Raw genomic sequence first — 19,263 nt, 5'->3', positions numbered from 1 at the left:
GGAGCTCTGGACCAATGAGAGCATTATCGGTGCAGTTGGCCCCCCTCACTGAGGGACAGATGATTCCTCGGGTCTTTATGTGTTTGGGACACAGTTCACAATGAGCCCATGGGCAGCTCTGGTGCCTTTAAAGTCAGCATGTTCTACATCACTGAGCAAACTGTCCTATTACCTAAAAAAAAGAAATTACTAGATACTCTCAGCTTCCTAGAAACATTTAAGTGACGTTGGAGTTGTGTCTAAGCAGTTTGTTAGATTATTAAAAAGACAATTTAGTGTGCTGTTCATCTACCCGTGCCCCTTGAAATGTTTTTTACTGCGACAGAATTGCTGCCTCCACCTCCCTGCAATGAGGTGAGTTAGGAAACCTTTGGAAACCAGATTCTTCCTTGCCTGGAGTTCTGATGTTGTTCTCTTCTCTCGTGAACTTGCAGGCTGCCTGCCACAAGGAAAGACATGTGTCTCAGAAGGCTGTCTCCTTCATCCATGACATACTGACAGAGGTTCTTACGGACTGGAACGAGCCACCTCATTTCCACTTCAATGAAGCCCTCTTCCGACCCTTTGAGCGGATTATGCAGCTGGAGCTGTGTGACGAGGATGTCCAAGACCAGGTCAGTGTGTCCCGGTAATCAGCATCGCCGTCATCGTTGCGGCTAGCTCTTCCTGAGTGCACTGGCAGGCATTGTTCTATGAATTTTGCGTGTTCACCTTTCCACTAATCCTATGTGGAATCTGTGACAAAGAAAGGTGAATCCATTTAGCTGAGGATACATGGTCAGTGCTTGGAGGAACTGGGACTCGAACCTACGTAGTCGCGCTATTCTGGTCTATGCTCTTGTACCTAGTCTACATGAATCGTCTCTCTGAAATCTAAATATGTTAAATAAAGACTTAAGCCGTAGCCTGTTTGGCTCAGTGGATAGAGTGTCAGCCTGCAGACTGAAGGGTCCAGGTTCGATTCTGGTCAAGGGCATGTACCTGGGTTGCAGGCTCCTCCCCGGCCGGGGTCCTGGTTGCAGGAGGCTACCAATCAATGTGTCTCTCTCATGGCAATATTTCTTTCTGTCTTTCCCTCTCTCTTTCCCTCTCTCTTAAAATCAATGGAAAATATCCTCAGTTGAGGATTTAAAAAAACCGAAAAAAACCATGGAAGACTTAAAATTGTTTTTAAATACATTGACACTCTGGCAAGAAAGTAAAGAATACAAAAATGTAACAATTATGTAACAATTGGAAGCCACAGAAGTAAGCAGAGCTTTAAGACGGGGTTTGCCTCGACAGAATTCGTCACGAGGTGAAACTAAGTTCTGCTATCACATTTTTGAGGCCAGAAGAACAGAAAATAAATGTTTAATGCAAATCTTTAAAACTGGTGTTCATTCAGACCAAGGTTGCATTACAAATGAACCCAAGTAGCAACCTCCCTGAAGATATGATCAGCCTGTTTCTAACACTGGCTCTTAGTAAAGATAAAAAAATAACTCTCCAGTATTAAAATCACAAACTGGCCACTCTGTGGGGGTCAGTGCATGAAATTGCACCACCTGGTGGTCAGAGAAGCTTTGCACAGGCACTGTACAGAGCAATTCCCATCAAAATCCAAGCTGACTTTTTAAAGATATTGGCAAGATAATTCTCAAATTTATATGCATATTCAAGGGATCGGGACTAGAGGAAAACAGATTTGAAAAAGAAGAACAAATTTGAAGAATTTACACTACCCAGTTTCGAAACTTCAGTAGTCAACACAGTGTGGTATTGGTATAAGGATAGACTTATAGTACGATGGAGCTTAATAGAGAGTATAGAGATAAATTCTCACACGTATGTTCAATTAATTTTTTACAAAGATGCCACTGGAGTTCGATAGAGAGGATGTTATTTTCAACAAATAGTGTTTGAACATATGCAATAAAAATAACCTACACTTTTACCTCAACATATCCAAAAAAATATCTCAATATGGATCATAGGCTTAACTGTAAGAGCAAAAACTATAAATATTTCTAGGAGAAAGTATAGGAGCTGATCTCTGAGACCTTGGAGTAGGCGAAGATTTCTTAGCAATGATACCAGCATTGTCCATAAAAAGAAAAAGTGATGATGCTCACTCCAGGAGCACATGTGAAAACTACAACAATACAGAGATTAGCACAGCCCCTGCGCGAGGATGACATGCAAATTCATGGGACTGTCCATGTTTTGTGCAGTTCCCAAGCATCCTGACCACCCTTTGCTGATTAACACAAATACACATCCAAAAAAATTTTGATGAATTGGGCTTCATTAAAACTTAAAACTTTTGCTCTTCTAACAGCATTGAAAAATAAAGACAAGCCCGAGGCTATGAAAAAGTATTTGCAAATTATAGATCTCAGGAAGGATCTGAATCTAGAATACATAAAGAATTCTAAAAATAGTCCTAGCTGGTTTGGCTCAGTGGATAGAGCATCGGGCTGCGGACTGAAGGGTCCAGGTTCGATTCTGGTCAAAGGCGCATGCCTGGGTTGTGGGCTCGATTCCCAGTAGGGGGCGTGCAGGAGGCACATCATTGATGTTTCTCTCTCCCTCTCTCCATCTTCCTTCCTCTCTGAAATCAATACAAATATATTTTTTAAAAAAGAATTCTAAAAATAATTTTTAAAAAGACAAGGATGAGAAGACAAAGATCCAATCTAAAAAAAAACAAAACAGTAAAATATTTATAAATGGCTAATAATAAGCTCATGAAAAGTTGCTCAGCAACATGAATCATTAGTAAAATGCCCATTAATGCAACATGACCGCTTACTTAGGTGATTTTTGCATGAGTTTGCCTGGGTTCTGTTATTTCTCTTTCACTAAAATTAGCCCAGAAATAGGGAGCAGAAATACATCACCCTTCCCAGAAATTCTGCTTCTTTTAAGAGAAGGATTTTACATGCCACCCCTTTGCCTCTGCCAGGTCGTCACATCTATTGGTGAGCTGGTTGAAGTGTGCTCCACCCAGATCCAGTCGGGCTGGAGGCCCTTGTTCAGTGCCCTGGAGACAGTGCACAGCGGGAACAAGTCCGAGGTGAAGGAGTACCTAGTTGGCGATTACTCCATGGGTAAGATAGTGTGTGGGTATGATATCCTGAAACTTCACTGAATTCCTCTATTAGTTCTAACAACATTTGTGCGAGTCTTTTAAGACTTTCTGTGTATAAGACCATGACATCTACAGACAGGGAATTGTACCTCTTCCTTTCCAAATTGGGTGCCCTTTATTTCTTTTTCTTGCCTAAGTGCTCTGGAGAGGACTTGAGTAGGAGTGGTGATAGTGGGAAGGATGTGGGGCTGACTTTTGCTGTAGAGCATTAGTTCTCTCAGCCCAGTTTCATGCTATCAAAGCAAAGTGAACAATAGGGAAGCCCGGCATTTAGCCGGGCTTTGTCAGCAGGAAATAAGCTGCTGTTGCAGGGACAGGAGTTCTGAGTTCAGCCAGCAGGTGAGAGCCCCGAGCACTGTCAGGCCCTGCTCTTACAGATTGGATGAAAGACTAAGAGACTCCTGTTGTTTTCACTTAAACAGATCTGTATTGAGCTAATGCCTAAAGCCAAAATGAAAAATGTGATCCACTTGCTAGAAAGAAGCAGAAAACGATCATAACACAAGCAAATCCAAATCCAGGAGGCTGGGTCTGGATGGAAATGGATGGGCACCCCGAGGGCATGCCCAGCAACCAGGGGTATTGTGTCAGGGTCCCCAAGACCACCTCCACTTTCAGAGACCACCAGAAGGACTCAGCAGATAATCATGCTAAGGTTTATGACATGGTCCAGATTTATTCCATTGTTCACAGCTAAGAAGCAGGGTGGCAGCATAGGAAGGATAAGCCAGATTATAAGGGGGGAAGACAGACCAGATCTGGGGAAACCCCTGTCAGGCTCTCACCCTCCCATGATGTGTCCCACGGAGCACACTTTTATCCCAACAGTGAAAAATGCAGCGATATGATATAACGCGTCAGCCCAGGAAAGTGCATTAGAAACCCAGCTGAGGGAGGTCCCGGAGGTACCTTCCGTGTAGCATACACCAAAATGCCTGACTCCCCGAAGGGTAGCAGGTGTTCAGAATAAACCACATTGTTTGCACGTCTGGCACAGTGAACTGCCTTTGTTCATTAAGTGTTGCCCGGGATTATTCTGAGAGTCAAGCTCCCAGACTCCAGCCAAGGGCCAAGCTTGCAAGCAGGCCTTAAAGGACAGCAGTCTCGGGCCTCCTATGTTAATTCTTTTCTGCACAGGTATGAATAAAGTAGTATACTCCATCAGGGATTTAGCTAAACCTTCCCTTCTCTATAATTGTGCAGAGGCCCACGTTTCACTGCCCTATAGACCTGCACATTGCCTCAGCCCTGCATAAAGCCAGCTTTGCCCCATCTCTCCCCTCGGCTCTCTTTGTAGCTTTCCTGCAGCTCCCCCTGCAGGCAAAGCTAAGAAGCACAGCACAGTTGTCCATTCAAAAGGCACTGGCTTTTCTTCAAATTTTTCTAAGGCCCCCGGAAAGGTGCAGGAAGTATGGGCTACCTGAAGGGTAGAGACTTCACTTCCTTAAAATTCTATAATCTTCCTCCCTCAGGAAAAGGCCAAGCTCCAGTGTTTGATGTATTTGAAGCTTTTCTCAATACCGACAACATCCAGGTCTTTGCTAATGCAGCCACCAGTTACATCATGTGCCTTATGAAGTTTGTCAAAGGACTGGGTAAGTGGAGTCCTCCTTTCATGCCTTGTGACAGCTGGGGACCCTTTCCTGCATGGCTTTGTAGGGAAAGCCCCGGAGACAGGCCCTCTGACTGCCTGGAGCAAGCCAGCAGCCTGGGACAGGAGCAGATGGTGTGTGTGACTTCGTCCACGGCTGGCATTTTTCATTGTGTTCACGGAATAATCTTGTCATGAAGTATGTTTCCTGTTACTTCACAGACCACTGTTTTATTTAAGAAGCTCTAGCTTTGGTATTCCATTGTTCAGTAAAGAGCGGAGCGCCTGCTCCCTGGGCAGGGCAGCTTGTTTGTACTGTGGGATATAAAGATGAATAAAACATGCTTCCTGCCTAGGAGACGCTCTGGGAAACAGACACATAAATCAATAATTACAGTTCAGTAAGATGAGGACTTTCATAGAAGCTCGTGAAGAAAAAAAAGCCACTTAAGCTGAAATGAACAGGCAGCTGGGAGGAGGAACTGGGCATGCTGTAGGTTTCTTACAAGGACTGATGTTACCCCAGAACTGGATATCCAGGAGAGGAGGTCAGATGTGGAGGACAGGACGAAGTAATGAATTCTATCTCTGCACATCTGGACATGTTGACTTTCAGTGAAATATTCGCGTGCAGATGCTTCTCTACATGTTAGAAATTTGGGATTTTATTTTAGGGAGTTGAGACCTGAACATAGAGATGCAGGATTAGCAGTGTGCACATGGAGAATATTTAAAACAGGTGGGTCCTAGTTCTTTCTGTGAATTACAAGGTGGAATTACTAGTATTGAGCTGGGGGTACTGGGACGGTCTGAGCCCCCAGCATGCTGGCTGGATACTGCCCCCGGCTCCAGGGGGTACCATCTGTATAGCCTTCGACTTTGAAATACTGTGATCCGCAAACAAGGAAATGAATTTATTTTTAATTCCCACTTGGTTATTTCAACATGAATTTGACCTAGTCTGTGTTTTTATACTGTGAGGTGTGTTCATCTAAACCAGGAGTTTGCAAAGTCTGGCCCACAGGCCAAATCCAATCACCAATAGTTTTATAAATACAGTTTTATTGGAGCACAGCCACGGTCATTCGTCTGTGGCTGTTTTTATGCAGCAGGGGCAGGGTTGAGAAGCTGCAGCCAAGACAGTCTGACCTGCAAAGCCTGGAGTATTTCCTGTCTGGCCCCGTACAAAAACATTTGCCAGTGTCTGAAACATAAGAAATGTTTGTCTTTTCTAAGGAGAACATGCCTCTTTGTCTGCATCTGAATGTTAACTAATGCCTAGTAATTATGTCTGTTTACTCACAGGGGAGGGTGCTAGTTGCTACAATTATAGACAATTAGAAACAATTACAGTACTTTTTATTAAAAGTCGAGAAATAGGTTCATTACATGAGAAGAAAAATCATTCTTAACTACTGTTTGCCTATAGAAAAATCTAGAAACCCTCTACAGATCTGTAAAAAAAGAAAGAAAAGAATTTTATTTCAACTCAGTTACGTAGCCTCTATGCCCAAACCCCAGATGTTCAAAATCTTCCCTGAGCTTCATTTATCATCACCATTTAGTGCTGAGCACTGGCGGCAACATGGGGGCCTTTTCCAGTGGAGAGAGGCCTGGAGCTGCATGCAGCCCAGCACACGCTGGGCTCCGGATCATCCTCATCAGAGCTTCAGAAGTCGCACCGTCAGCAGCGGGCCCCAGGGAGTGAGTCCATGTGCCCAGGGACAAGAGAACACTGTTCGGCCACGGCCAGTACTCCGGCAGGACAGAGAGAAAATGCCCATTGTTTGGTAAAAAAGGGGCGTTACAAAACAAAATAATCTCACCCACAAAGGATGTGCGGTATGATCCCACCTGTGTTCAGTGTGTACACATACATGCAGGGGACAGAATGAGTGAAAGGATTTTTCTCAGGGTTGTACACGTTAAGTATTTTTTTTTGTCTGTGTTAGTAGATATTGGGTGAGTCAGTGCTGTGCGAGTAAACAGGTCTTCTGTTGTAAGGGCGTAAACAAGGATAGCTCTGTCTCTGTCCCCCAGGGGAGGTGGACTGTAAGGAGATTGGAGACTGTGTCCCGGGACCAGGGGCCACCGCCCCCGACCTGTGCCTCCCTGCCCTGGATTACCTCCGGCGCTGCTCTCAGGTACGGGGTTGCTCATGCCAAGTCCCGGGCCCTGGAACCTGCCTCGGGAGATGCTTGTGTCAAAAGACACCTGTGGGTGCCTTTGGCTGAGGCCCAGGAGAAGCACTGTCTACTGTCTCTGAGGCGATTGGGACTAAGGTTTGGAGCATAAATGTTTGGTTCCCCCCCACCCCTTTTCACGAAGGAGGGAGAAAAAGTAATAACCATGTACTAGAACGCAGTTGGACCCCGAGATCTCTGGTGCTTCTCATTTATTCTCAGATGAACTACCATCATCTCTGTATTTGTCAGGCTGTCAAGGGTGGAGTCATGAGATCCCGGGAGATCTTCCTTATACACCAAAACGGGGAAAGTTCGGGTGCAGCCAGTGAAGAGAGACACAGAAAAAGTAAGAGGGATATATTCAGTCAAGGGCTAGTAGGCAAGTCCAATAAAACATCAGCTGTCAGTATGGGCAGTGACCGTAATTATGCTCAGTTCAATAACGTTCTGTCCTCACCCTGATGTCCAGTGCCTGTGGAACAAGACGACACGCTGTCCTTGAAGCCCTTCCTCCCCTGGGCTTCGGTGACACCTCTCAGATAGATTTTCTCCAGTCTTCTCAGCTGGTGTCCCCAAGGCCCCATGTGACATGATTCCAGCTCTCTTTCCACCTCAGATCCTCTCCTCTCACTCATTGTGCTCCAACCACTCTCCCCTTCTGCCCCTCACATCTGCCCCTCTGATTACACCCAGGGCTTTGCTGCTCTCTCTGCCCAGAATTTTTCCTCCTCAGATCTCTGTATGACACCCTTTATCTTCCAAATCTCACTGGAAGCATCGCTTGTCAGAGAAACCAGGCCTTTGGTATCTACCGACTCCCTGCCAACGTTCCCCACACACCATGGTCACTCTCTATAGTACCACCTGCCCAATGTTCTCTCTAACATTTACGTCAGACATTTTATGAATGTCTGCAAAGATTCTTGTCTGTAAGACCCATGGGAAAGGAATTTTGTCTATCTTCCTCACAACTGTTTCCCTGGTTTCCAGAAGACGATGGTCACAGCAGGCAGGATTGTAATCTGTGAAGATACAAGGATCCTTGGCAGTTTGTTTCAGTAGCAGAGATCCCTAGGGGACCGGGCTCTAGTGGAGAGAGAGGAATAAAGAGCCCAGGGCAGTATTTTCCATGGCTGACCTTACCCAGAGTTTCCTCGTTTCCCCTTTGCCCCCTGTGTCCCTGATGTGGGGTCACATGAGGGGGAATCGGAGTCTGGTATCTGATTTGCCTGCAGACTCTCTTCTCCGTGATGCCCGTAGAACACCTCCTCCCATAGGCAAACATTCTTGACATGTGACATGGTTCCCTTAGTAGGTTCATACAAGTCTATAAAACTCATAGGCAATTGAGCTGCTGGAAAAGTAGTCATTGTGGTTTTTTTCCTCTGCCTTTTTGTTGCCATTGAATGCTATTTCATTTGCTTCCTGGGATAAATGCCTCCTGCGAGCTAGCTTATGAAGCCAAGTCACAACCACTCAACTTTAAACCTTTCATCCAGTGGCAGCTTCTCTGGTTTTCTCTCCCCTTTCTATAACTAGTATATTATTTTATTGTTCTTTAAAGCCCAGAGTGTAGCTTTTTCCAATATATAACTGAAATTTGGTATTTTTTTATTTAGTTACTGGCCAAAATCTACAAAATGCCGATGAAGCCAATATTCCTTAGTGGGCGACTTGCTAGCTTGCCTCGAAGACTTCAGGAGCAGTCGGCGAGCAGTGAGGATGGCATTGAGTCGGTCCTGTCTGATTTTGATGATGACACTGGTAAGTTCATCGATTAGATTAAATCAGGTTATTGGCTGTGTCCGTATTCTCAGAAGCTTAAGCCATGAATTAAGTAGCTTATAGATCTTGAATGATCATCCATTTAGGTTGTTATTGTTTATGATTCTAACAAGTCTACCTAAAAGTTTCGATGGGTTCTCCAAACTCATTTCACAGTTGATGCCTCCACCTGAAACCAGTGCAGATTCTGCTAAATATAATTTTTAACTTTGACTCTCTTGAATTTAGCACATTGGAATGTGGTTGCATTGGTACTTAAATTGGCTGGTAATTGTCTTTAATTCCTTCTAGGAAACACAATCATTATATAATTACTTCCTGCAGGACTATTTGGTTAGAGACTGGGGGAATTAAGCCATTACTGAAGAGAGAATCTATTTGTGACTGGCGAAGCTAAAGACTCATTAAGAGAATAATTTTAAAGAATGTGTTCCAAATTAGTTCCCATGTAATTTCCACTTTGGCGTATTTTCAGACCGGCTACCTCATGCTCCAACTTGCTGACCCTGTCCTGTTTCTAGATGTAGAAATGGAAATTATATCCTTAAAGGGGTCTGATATCTGCAAATGGGTTATTTCCAACCCACACAAAAGACTTTTTAGGGGAGGCTTCTTAAATTTGCTTTTGTGTTTGTTTTACATTTTTCTCGTTTTATTTTTCTATTACAAATTCATTTATGGGGGTGGCTAGAAGATTTACAGTTTTCTAGAGATTATAAAACCTCACTAGTTCAGGCTACTTATGAGAAAGAATTATAGGAATAACTAATGTAGAGAAAAATTAAAATACTGGAAATTGGCCATATGTTGCTTAATAGAGGTTTCATTTTAATGGTTAGATTAGCATTGTAAACCTCCAACTCAGACAATTGTAGGCAAAAGCTAATGCTGCTTATCTATAATATAATTTTTAATACAGTATTCAGGGTGTCCCAAAAATGTATACACCCACTTTGAATAATTATAAAGGCATTTTTTATTAAAATACATTTCTTTTTCAAAATTGAGCTATCAGCGTTAAAGTATTTATACATTTTGAGGGAGGAAACCCTTTATGTAACAGTGGGCATTCCCTTCCATGTATGCAAATCATTAATCCATTTTTTTTCTTGTGGATTAAGTTTAGCCAAGCACCCACATAAAGTTTCCTACAGTATAAATTTATTGAGGGTTTTAAAGTTATAATTATATAGGAAATACAGCTAAATTAGAGAAAGGAATAAAAGTAAAAGCTTTAAGTTAGTATTAACAATTCTCACCATTTATATATTCTGAGAGATTTCTCTAGTTTCCAAAGGCAAATGATTATTTTCCCCCCTATGGACATTTCACAGACACATATAAAACTAGACAGAGTGGTATAGTGAACCTTAATATATCTATCACCCAGCTTCAAGTATAAACTTATAGTCAACCTCATATAATGCAAACACACACACATGCTCACTCTCCATGTCCCTCACTCCCTACCCACTTCCTCCTTCCTATATTATTTTAAAGCAAACCTGAGACATTAGTATGTGTTCTTTAAAGATAACAACCATAAAGTTATTATCACACCTAAAAATTAACAATCACTCTTGACTAACATCAAATATCTATTGTGTAAAATTTTCCAATGTCAGTTAATTTTTAGGATTCACATAAGATCCATACTATATGTTTAGCCGACATGTCTCTTAAATCCTTTTCAATCTACAGATTTCTTCTCCAGCTTTAACCCCTTTTCAATGTATTTGCTGAAGAAGTGAGGTACTTTGTCCTGTAGAGTTTTCCATTTGGATTTTATTAATTGCACCCCCCATAGTGCTTTGTGACATGTTCTTTTGTCCTCTGAATTTCCTATAAATTAGCTTATGCACTCCTGCTCTTACAGAGTGGGGCAAGAGTAGGTTTACAGTTGTTCCTATGGAAAATAATGCAATCCTATATCATAAAAGCCTAATGTGCAAACCGACCAAACGGCAGAATGACCAGTCGCTATGACGCTCACTGACCACCAGGGGACAGATGCTCAATGCAGGAGCTGCCCCCAGCCCACAGGCCAGCCAAGGCAGGTGCCAGTGGGGGCCCCGCCGGTTGCCCCACAGATTGGCCCTGATCACGGGCCAGCCTAGGGACCCTACCCGTGCATGACTTTCATGCACCGGGCCTCTAGTAATAAATAAATAATAATACAAGAATAAACTCCATGTTTCATGTACTCACAACTGTAAACCTATTTTTGCGCCCCCCCCCCCTGTATTTTGAAGTTCATAAGAATTTCTTATCACCTAGTTTTATTATATTTATTGTCCATGATTTTGGTTTTGCCTCCTATTAACAGGGATATTTAAAACTGGGTAAATAGGTTTTTTTAATGGAAACATTTTTTTAAATATGTTTTTATTGATTTCAAAGAGAGGAAGGGAGAGAGAGAGAGAGAAACATCAATGACGAGAGAGAATCCATTGACTGACTGCCTCCTGCACGCCCCCTAACTGGGGTTCAAGCCCTTCACTGGAATAAGCCTGGGACCCTTCCGTCCACAGGCCAGTGCTCTATCCACTGAGCCAAACCAGCTAGGGCAATAGAAACATTTTTAAAGTGCCATCTTCTGATGCAGTTTTATTTTGTAGGAAAATTTGAAGTATTGAAATTAAAATGTAGAGTGGGCTGTTTTTTATATTCTACTCTAGTCCTTTTCTGCACAGTTTTCTGAGCTATAGGTTCACATATTTCCAGACAGTGATGTGCAGAAATGTTGGTTCATACAGTGCTTGCATAAATGACAGAACTAAAATTATTTGGATCTAGTAAAAAGGATTTCATGTTTTTTCTCTCACCTAGTAATGAGCAGCACTAAGAGTTAGTATGTTATTTTAAAAATGAAACTCTGAGAAGAGAAGAAAGAGGAGAGTTGTGTACTGAGGGCAGATGAACCTACTGACACTGGGAGCATCACTTTCCCAGCTCTGAGTAATATACACAGTGATGTGTATGTACACAGGATTGAGAGGATGCCAGAACTGCAAACTGCCGTGGGGACAGGTAAATTCAAAATAATTTATAGATTACAAAAAAAAGAAACCAAAGATGAATGACCTTTGGAAAAAATGGGGCACCTAGAAGAGCAAAGATAGACTAGCACAAGCAACAAGAGAAAAAACACAGATAACGTAGACTTCAGAATTGGAAACTTTTGTACATCAAAGGACATTACCAAGAAAGTGAAAAGACAGCCTAAAGAATGGGAGCACGTATTTGTAATTCATATATCTGGTATGGTTTTAATATCCAGAATATATAAATAATTCCTAAAATTCAACAACAAAAAGATAACCTACTGTAAAAATGAGCGATGAACATGAATAGCTATTTCTCAAAAAAAAAAAAAAAAAGATATACAGATGGCCTGTGAGTATCAGTAAGTATATGAAAAGAGGCCCAATAATACTAGTCATTAGAATTATGTAAATCAAAATCAGCATGAAATACTAGTTACACCTCCCAGGATGGCTATAGGTTAAAAAAACAACAACAGAAAATAAGTGTAAGCGAGGATGTGGAGAAGTTGGAACCCTCATGGGAACGTAAAATGGTACAGTTTTTACGGAAAACAATTCGGTAGTTCTCTAAAACACTAAATAAAATTACCATAGAAAGCCACTCTTTGGTATGTACTAGAAGAATAGAAAGGAGAGACTCAAACATATTCCCCAGTGTTCATTGCAGCCTTATTCACAGTAACCAAAACGTAGAAACAACACGTGTCCAGCATGATGGACAAAATGTGGTGTATACATACAATGGAATATTATTTATCCATAAAAAGTAACGAAATTCTGATACCTGCTACAACATGGATGTGCCTTGAAAGCGTTATGCTAAGTGAAATAAACCAGACACAAAAACAGCAAATATTTTCTGATTCCACTTACACAAAATATCCAAGGGAGGCAAAAGAGAGACAGAAGGTAGATCAGAGGTTACTGGAGATGTTGGAGTGAGGAGAGAATGGAGAGTTATTGCTTAAGAATTAGAGAGAGTTTCTGTTTGAGGTGATGAAAAGTTTTGAAAATAGATAAGCAGTGATGGTTGTACAACACTATGCATTTAATTGATACCACTGAATTGTACACACAAACATGGTTAGAATGGCATTTTTATGTATATCTTAAAATAATATTTTAATTTTGACTAAGGTGATAGAACTAAAAGGACATTATATTATTTTGCTATCAACAGCTCCCAAGAAATATGACAGTCATTTCATATAGAATTTACAAACCACATCACCTTCTTCCTGAAGGGGAATAACGAAGAAATTTGAGTGTTCTTTTTTCTTTGACTTTGTCAGAATATGTAAATTATAATCTGTCCATATATAGACCCTGAGGGCTGCCTTACTGGGGGATGCCTCCCATCCATAGAGCACATGGCAGTTTCCTAGTAGAGACCTCCTTTACCTATTTGACCTTGCAGTGATTCTGTGTCCTGTTTAACCAAATGTCACAGAGGTCTGGTTTTGCATTCCAGGTCTGATAGAAGTCTGGATCATCCTGCTGGAGCAGCTAACAGCAGCTGTGTCCAACTGCCCACGGCAGCACCAGCCGCCAACCTTGGATTTGCTCTTCGAGCTGTTGAGAGATGTCACCAAAACACCTGGTAAATATTTCTATGTCTATCATTTGGGGCAGGTGTCATACATATAATGTTTATCAGAAAGGGCCTACCTATTTTACAGCTGTAACCCTAGACAACATAATAGATGCTCAATAAATATTTATGGAATGGCTATGATGTTTAGGATTAGGCTATGATTATTTACAAGTCTTCCTACCAGTCCATTTACAAATAATGTGTGGTGGCCAGTAAGTTGAATGTGTTGGAGCCCCACAACAATCAGGCTGTGGTATCGACATCTCCGTGAGTGAGCTGGCTTTACTCTGTTCCATAAACCCAGCCTTGTATCTCACATGTTATTGGCGCCAGAGCAGTCGATAGGGTTCACAGTGCCTCCCACTGACATAACCAAACCATTCAAACGTATATGCGGTATTAAGACAGCAACGTCTTGATTGTATAAAGGTCAGAGGAAATTAACTTTGTGAAATGACACTTCGTGGTCACCTAGTACCCTGATGGCAGAGGAAAAGAATGTCCCTTAGAAATGTCTCTCTCATTCTGAATTAAGGTTAATATATACACTTACCCAAATGTTCCTAAGATTAAAGAAATTTTTATGGATTTTAGTTTTCACTAACAGAATCATAACCACAAATGAAACCACTAGTTTATAGTAAGAAGAGAGGTTTTGTATTCAATATAAATAGATGAAGGCTTGATAATTGATACTGTTTTAAAATCTATTGCAAACTTTATATTGGACTTTTTCCCCCAGAAAATCATAATAGCTACTCTCACATGTTAAAGTGTTAAATGCCAAAATAAACAGGTATTTTACAGAATGAATTATATGCCACTGCCTCTAAATATCTTTTATTGGTGATTACCATTTTCTGCTTTCACATTTAGTGCTACTAAGTGTGTGAATTTAACCCAGTAATTCTACTCCTAGAAATTTGTCATCAAAGGAAATTAACGGTAATGAAGACAAAAAAAAAATATATATATATATATATATATATATATATATATGATATATGCTAAAACATCTTAAATACAAAAAATATATATATAAACACGTAAATGCATTAAATTAAGTATGGTAAAAGCATATAAATATTCTATAGACGTGAAAATGAATATCTGTGAGTAATATTTAATGACATGAATAATTGTTTATAAGGCATTACATTAAAATATATATACACATATACAATATGGAGTATAATCTCAACTTTATGAAATTTTATACATTTATAAATATACACACACACTTTCAAAATGTACTTTTTTCTTTGTATTCTCATGTGTTTTCTGTGTTGATTATAAAAAGGATGCCTCATTTTTGTAAGCAGAATTTTTAAAATTCATCTTTCTTACAAAGATTTTCATTATGGCATTGACTATAAAGCAAAATAGAGAAACGCTACAATGTCCATTTTAAGGGAATGGATAAGTAAACTGTTGCATAAACATACAATGGAATAATAGTATGTGGCAATAAAAATGAGGATTACATAAGTTTGTTGACACAGAATGATCCCTAGAACATATTGTTAAGAGCAAAAATTCAACATGTAGACCAAGATTTACATTATCCTATTTATATAAAAGTAATAACAAATACAACTCTGTTTCTCTGTTTCATATATATATATATATATATATATGTATATACACACACACATTTACATTTTAAGGGTATTTTCTTATATGCATGTACTAGTATGTATCTGTATGTTTACATCTGGGGACTAAGTAGTTGATCAAGTGGTTATTTGAATTTATGTATTACTTGCATAACTAAAATAATGCAGAAACAAAAAAGAAAAGCACCATTGGAGATCTGTATTCCCTAATCAGTGTAAACTGTTTTTCCCTGCACTTTCTCAGAGAATGGGGCGCTCCCTCAGAAGAGGTCATCAATGCCAAGATGGCAAAAAGCTTCCCTTTTTAGAAGAGAGTTGCTGGAGTCACGATTCTGATGCTGACTTTTCTTTTTCAGGACCAGGGTTTGGTATCTATGCAGTTGTTCATCTTCTCCTTCCTGTGATGTCCCTTTGGCTCCGTCGTAGCCATAAAGACCATTCTTACTGGGATGTGGCCTCGGCTAACTTCAAGCATGCCATCGGTCTGTCCTGTGAGCTGGTGGTGGAGCACATTCAGAGCTTTATACACTCAGGTATCTGGCGCCCGAGCAGTTCGCATGGCATGTTTCATTAGCGGGCAGCAACATTGTCTAAAAGAGCTTACTAAATTCCCAATGCAAATACCAGTGCATGGTTTTTGTCCTGGGAATTATTAACATAGAATTACATGGTCAAGACCAGCCTTCTAATAGTTAATGGTCAAAAAGAAATTGTTACCTAACAGAGAGACAAACAGCAGGGGATGGGGTGTTAGAGAGCAACCAAAGGACTTGTATGCATGCATATTAGCATAACCAATGGACACAGACACTGGGGCAGTGGGGGTGTCAAGTGGGGAAAAAGGAGACATATGTAAAACTTCAGACAATAAATTAATTTTAAAAATGATCTAACAGAATACTTAAAATATATGTGCGACCAAAAGTAAGATACCTAATAAGGTCTAGGATATCTGTGCATTAGGAGAGGGGAGGCAAGTTCAAGTATATATTTAAAAGGGAGAAATATCCCTGCAGCCTGGGGGTTGCATTCTACTGTGCTGCTTCATCTGGGGTGGCTAAGTGAAGGAGGCAGGGTTTTAGAAAAGGCTGAAATTATGGGCAAGAAGTTGCTTAACAGGTTAAGGGGTGAAGATAAGGTCCTTAATATCTGTGGAACTTTGAAAAAAGACTTCAAAATGTGGGGTATGTGGAAGTCCAGGTAGAGAGGGAGCCAGACACGGGAGATCTGACTGCGGTGGTACCAGTGGGCAACATTAGGGAAACAGATTCTTGCTCACGACTCTTGTATGGGAAGACCTGGAAATTTGAGAGGAGGAATGTCGCTGCTAGCTCTAGAGGTTGCAAAGAAAAGGGAAAGGCATGCAGAAGTATAAAGGAAGAGGTGTGAGAGGCTCCCTCCTAAGGAGGGGCTAGAGAAATTAATGAGAACTTTACCCCAAGGGAGAGTCAAAAAGCAAAGGTAAGAAGTAGGTTCTCTACTAACCTTAGCAGAAAGATTTACCCTTTTGGGGGAAGGGGGTACCTAATTGAGAAAGAAAAGAAGTGGGTGTTTGCACATGTAGGCTGATAAGTAGATCCCTAGGGGTAGATGTTCCTGACCAGCTGCTTTGTTCAGTATGGGGCCCTTGAGGATTCTACTGAAAACTGCTTCTGTGGCCTCACAAGGACTTTGAGAAGAATACTGATGTGTTCCTTGAACTGGGCAAACAGAATGTGATTTTTGGAAGTCTTATTTTCTTTAGCCTGGGGGTAGTATGGAGACCAGACTCAATGGGTTCAGGGAGTGGTAGGATGAGAGATTCTGTTGATTTCCAATAGCTTTTAATTCAATTTAATTCTATCAGCAGTAAAGAAAGTATGTTTCATCCCCCCGCCCCCCCACACACACACCTTTTTCAAGAATTTAAATGTTGTACAAGCTAGTATTCAGGCTATATATTATATTCTACTTAAGTAAATAAATGATGCTGGGGTCCAACCCCAGCAGGTCCAGGGGTCCCCAAAGGTGTGGACGGAGTCGGCGAAGAAGGAATGACACGGAGACAGCGTTCAGTTGATCAGCAGCCTAGCCAAGATCTCCAGCCAAGTTCTGGTCTGGATCTCCAGCGAAGTTCTGTTTAGGATCTCCAGCCAGGTTCTCCAGCCAGGTTCTGTAGCCATGTTCCCTCGCTAGGTTCTCCAGCCAGGTTCTGTCCAGGTTCTCCAGCCAGGTTCTGTGGCCAGTTTCTGTCCAGGATCTTTTGCCATGTTCTCTCCAGCGAAGTTCTTCTGTCTCTAGGTTCTGTGTGTCGTTGTCTTGTTACATCTGTATTTATACCAGTTGATTCCAATCCTATCAATCTCTATTCCAAAGGTTAGGACGTTTCTTATCTCCATTCCAGGGAGTAAAGATTATGTATCTTAAGCATGATTGTTCGTAGTTAAAGTGATTAATTACCCGCCTGGCACTTAGTTAAGGGGTTTTATTCCCTCCCTAACTTCAGGGGAAAATCCCTACCTGGGAAAACAACCTTTCTCAGAGAGGTGACCTTGGTTAAAACACATAGTGTCAAGAAGGTGAGCAAACATATTAAGAACAGTATGCCATATATGCCAGGTCCCTTGAAACAGCAAGGATGGACCGGCTCCCGGCAAAATGATATACTTAACTATGAAAAATGTTCTTGAGCACATAAAAGTGAACCACATATTTCATCTTGATAAATCAAAAATGGATATTATATATTTTCATCACAGATATTTATTTTCTTATCACTCAGACTTCCCTCCTATGCAGAACCTTCTTTTGCAATAGTGTTGAGTGAAACTTGCTGTGCCTCTTCCTACAGACATCAGGTATGAGAGCATGATCAACACCATGCTGAAGGACCTCTTCGAGTTACTGGTAGCCTGTGTGGCCAAGCCCACGGAAACCATCTCCAGAGTGGGCTGCTCCTGTATTAGGTGAGAAAAGGGTTCCTTGACTCTCTATGAAACTGGAGTTTTTATTATGAAATCCAAGAGAATTAAGTTATCCTTTGTGGTAACAATCTACTTTTTAGATTGTTTTTTATAAAAATAACTCTATGCTAATATTTGTGTTCAGTTGGGAAATTCTTATTGTGTAGGCATTACGCAGTGCCCTGCCCTCAAGGAGCAGAGAGCCTATGAAGAATCATCACAGTAAGGAGTAACTATAAATGCTGAGAAAGGTCAGCAGGGCTTTTAGGAATGATACTTGATCAGATCACTTTGCAGGCAGGAGAATAGCATGAACAAATACATGGAAATAAGAATTACAAGTGACAAAAGGGGTTTTTATTTCGTTTTGTTAATGGTAACGGAGTAGTATGGACAATAGGGCTAGAACGGAAAAATTAGTACAGAGCGTATACAGTCTTGCATGCAAGCCTAAGTGTAAACATTGGCCTGTTTGGAATGGGGATCCATTGATATTTTTACATTAAAATAGTTTGGGAAGTAGTAGTATGATCATGAAACACCAGATGGACTGAAGGCAAGAGTGATGGGACAGCAAAACCTGTAAGGACACTGGGGAACAAATGTGTGTCTGTAAGGGTCTAAGTTTTGCAGCAGTAAAATGTACGGGTTTAAGATGTCTGCTTGCTTCTGGCAGGTACGTTCTCGTGACAGCAGGCCCCGTGTTCACGGAAGAAATGTGGAGGCTGGCCTGCTGTGCCCTGCAGGACGCGTTCTCTGCCACACTCAAGCCCGTGAAGGTAAGATGCTGGGAGAGAACCAGAGCAGGGTCCAGTCCTCCATAGTTCCCTGCCGAGTTGGCCACCTGGATTCTGCCTTCCTCAGAGCAGGCAGTCTCGGACCCAGTGACAGTGTGAGACCCCACTGCCATCCACCCCGAGGCACCCGGTGAATGACTGCTGTGTTTCTCCTAGGATCTGCTGGGCTGCTTCCACAGCAGCACCGAGGGCTTCAGTGGGGAAGGCTGCCAGGTGAGGGTGGCGGCCCCCTCTTCCTCCCCCAGTGCCGAGGCCGAGTACTGGCGCATCCGAGCCATGGCTCAGCAGGTAAGGGCTGGGCCTTTTGATCCCAGCGGCGCTAGAAGCTTGACACATTGCTGGGCGTCCCAAGCTGCCTTTCACTTCCTTAGGGACCTTTACCTCTTGCCAGTACAGTTCTTCACCAGGAATGACTTGACTCCAATTGATAGCATGATGTTTCTCCCCATCATCTCTTGTTTGTTGCATCCTCTAGAGCCCTGGGCAAATAGGTATTCAGACTGCTTCTAAGTATTTGCTGAAATATTTTTGTCACTGCTAGACTGTAAGCACCTAAGGATGGCACACTTATT

General features: G+C 41.6%; 1 protein-coding gene across 1 annotated transcript in view; it reads left to right on the top strand.

The window, feature by feature from the left end:
- The window catches only part of ARFGEF3 (ARFGEF family member 3), a 126,818-nt gene that overhangs the window by 99,699 nt on the left and 7,856 nt on the right, over positions 1–19,263 (top strand). Inside the window, exons 22-31 of the mRNA XM_081094574.1 lie at positions 435–614; positions 2,948–3,092; positions 4,606–4,728; positions 6,765–6,868; positions 8,530–8,674; positions 13,214–13,342; positions 15,309–15,485; positions 17,783–17,897; positions 18,571–18,673; positions 18,848–18,979. Of these exons, the coding sequence (XP_080950700.1) occupies positions 435–614; positions 2,948–3,092; positions 4,606–4,728; positions 6,765–6,868; positions 8,530–8,674; positions 13,214–13,342; positions 15,309–15,485; positions 17,783–17,897; positions 18,571–18,673; positions 18,848–18,979 (1,353 nt within the window). The remainder of the gene's footprint in view (positions 1–434; positions 615–2,947; positions 3,093–4,605; positions 4,729–6,764; positions 6,869–8,529; positions 8,675–13,213; positions 13,343–15,308; positions 15,486–17,782; positions 17,898–18,570; positions 18,674–18,847; positions 18,980–19,263) is intronic.

This window comes from Myotis nattereri (genome assembly GCF_964212035.1).
Source record: "Myotis nattereri genome assembly, chromosome: 6".
NCBI classification, from domain to species: domain Eukaryota; kingdom Metazoa; phylum Chordata; class Mammalia; order Chiroptera; family Vespertilionidae; genus Myotis; species Myotis nattereri.
The sequence above is the reverse complement of the archived record's forward strand: the minus strand, read 5'-3'. Positions and strand labels throughout refer to the sequence as shown.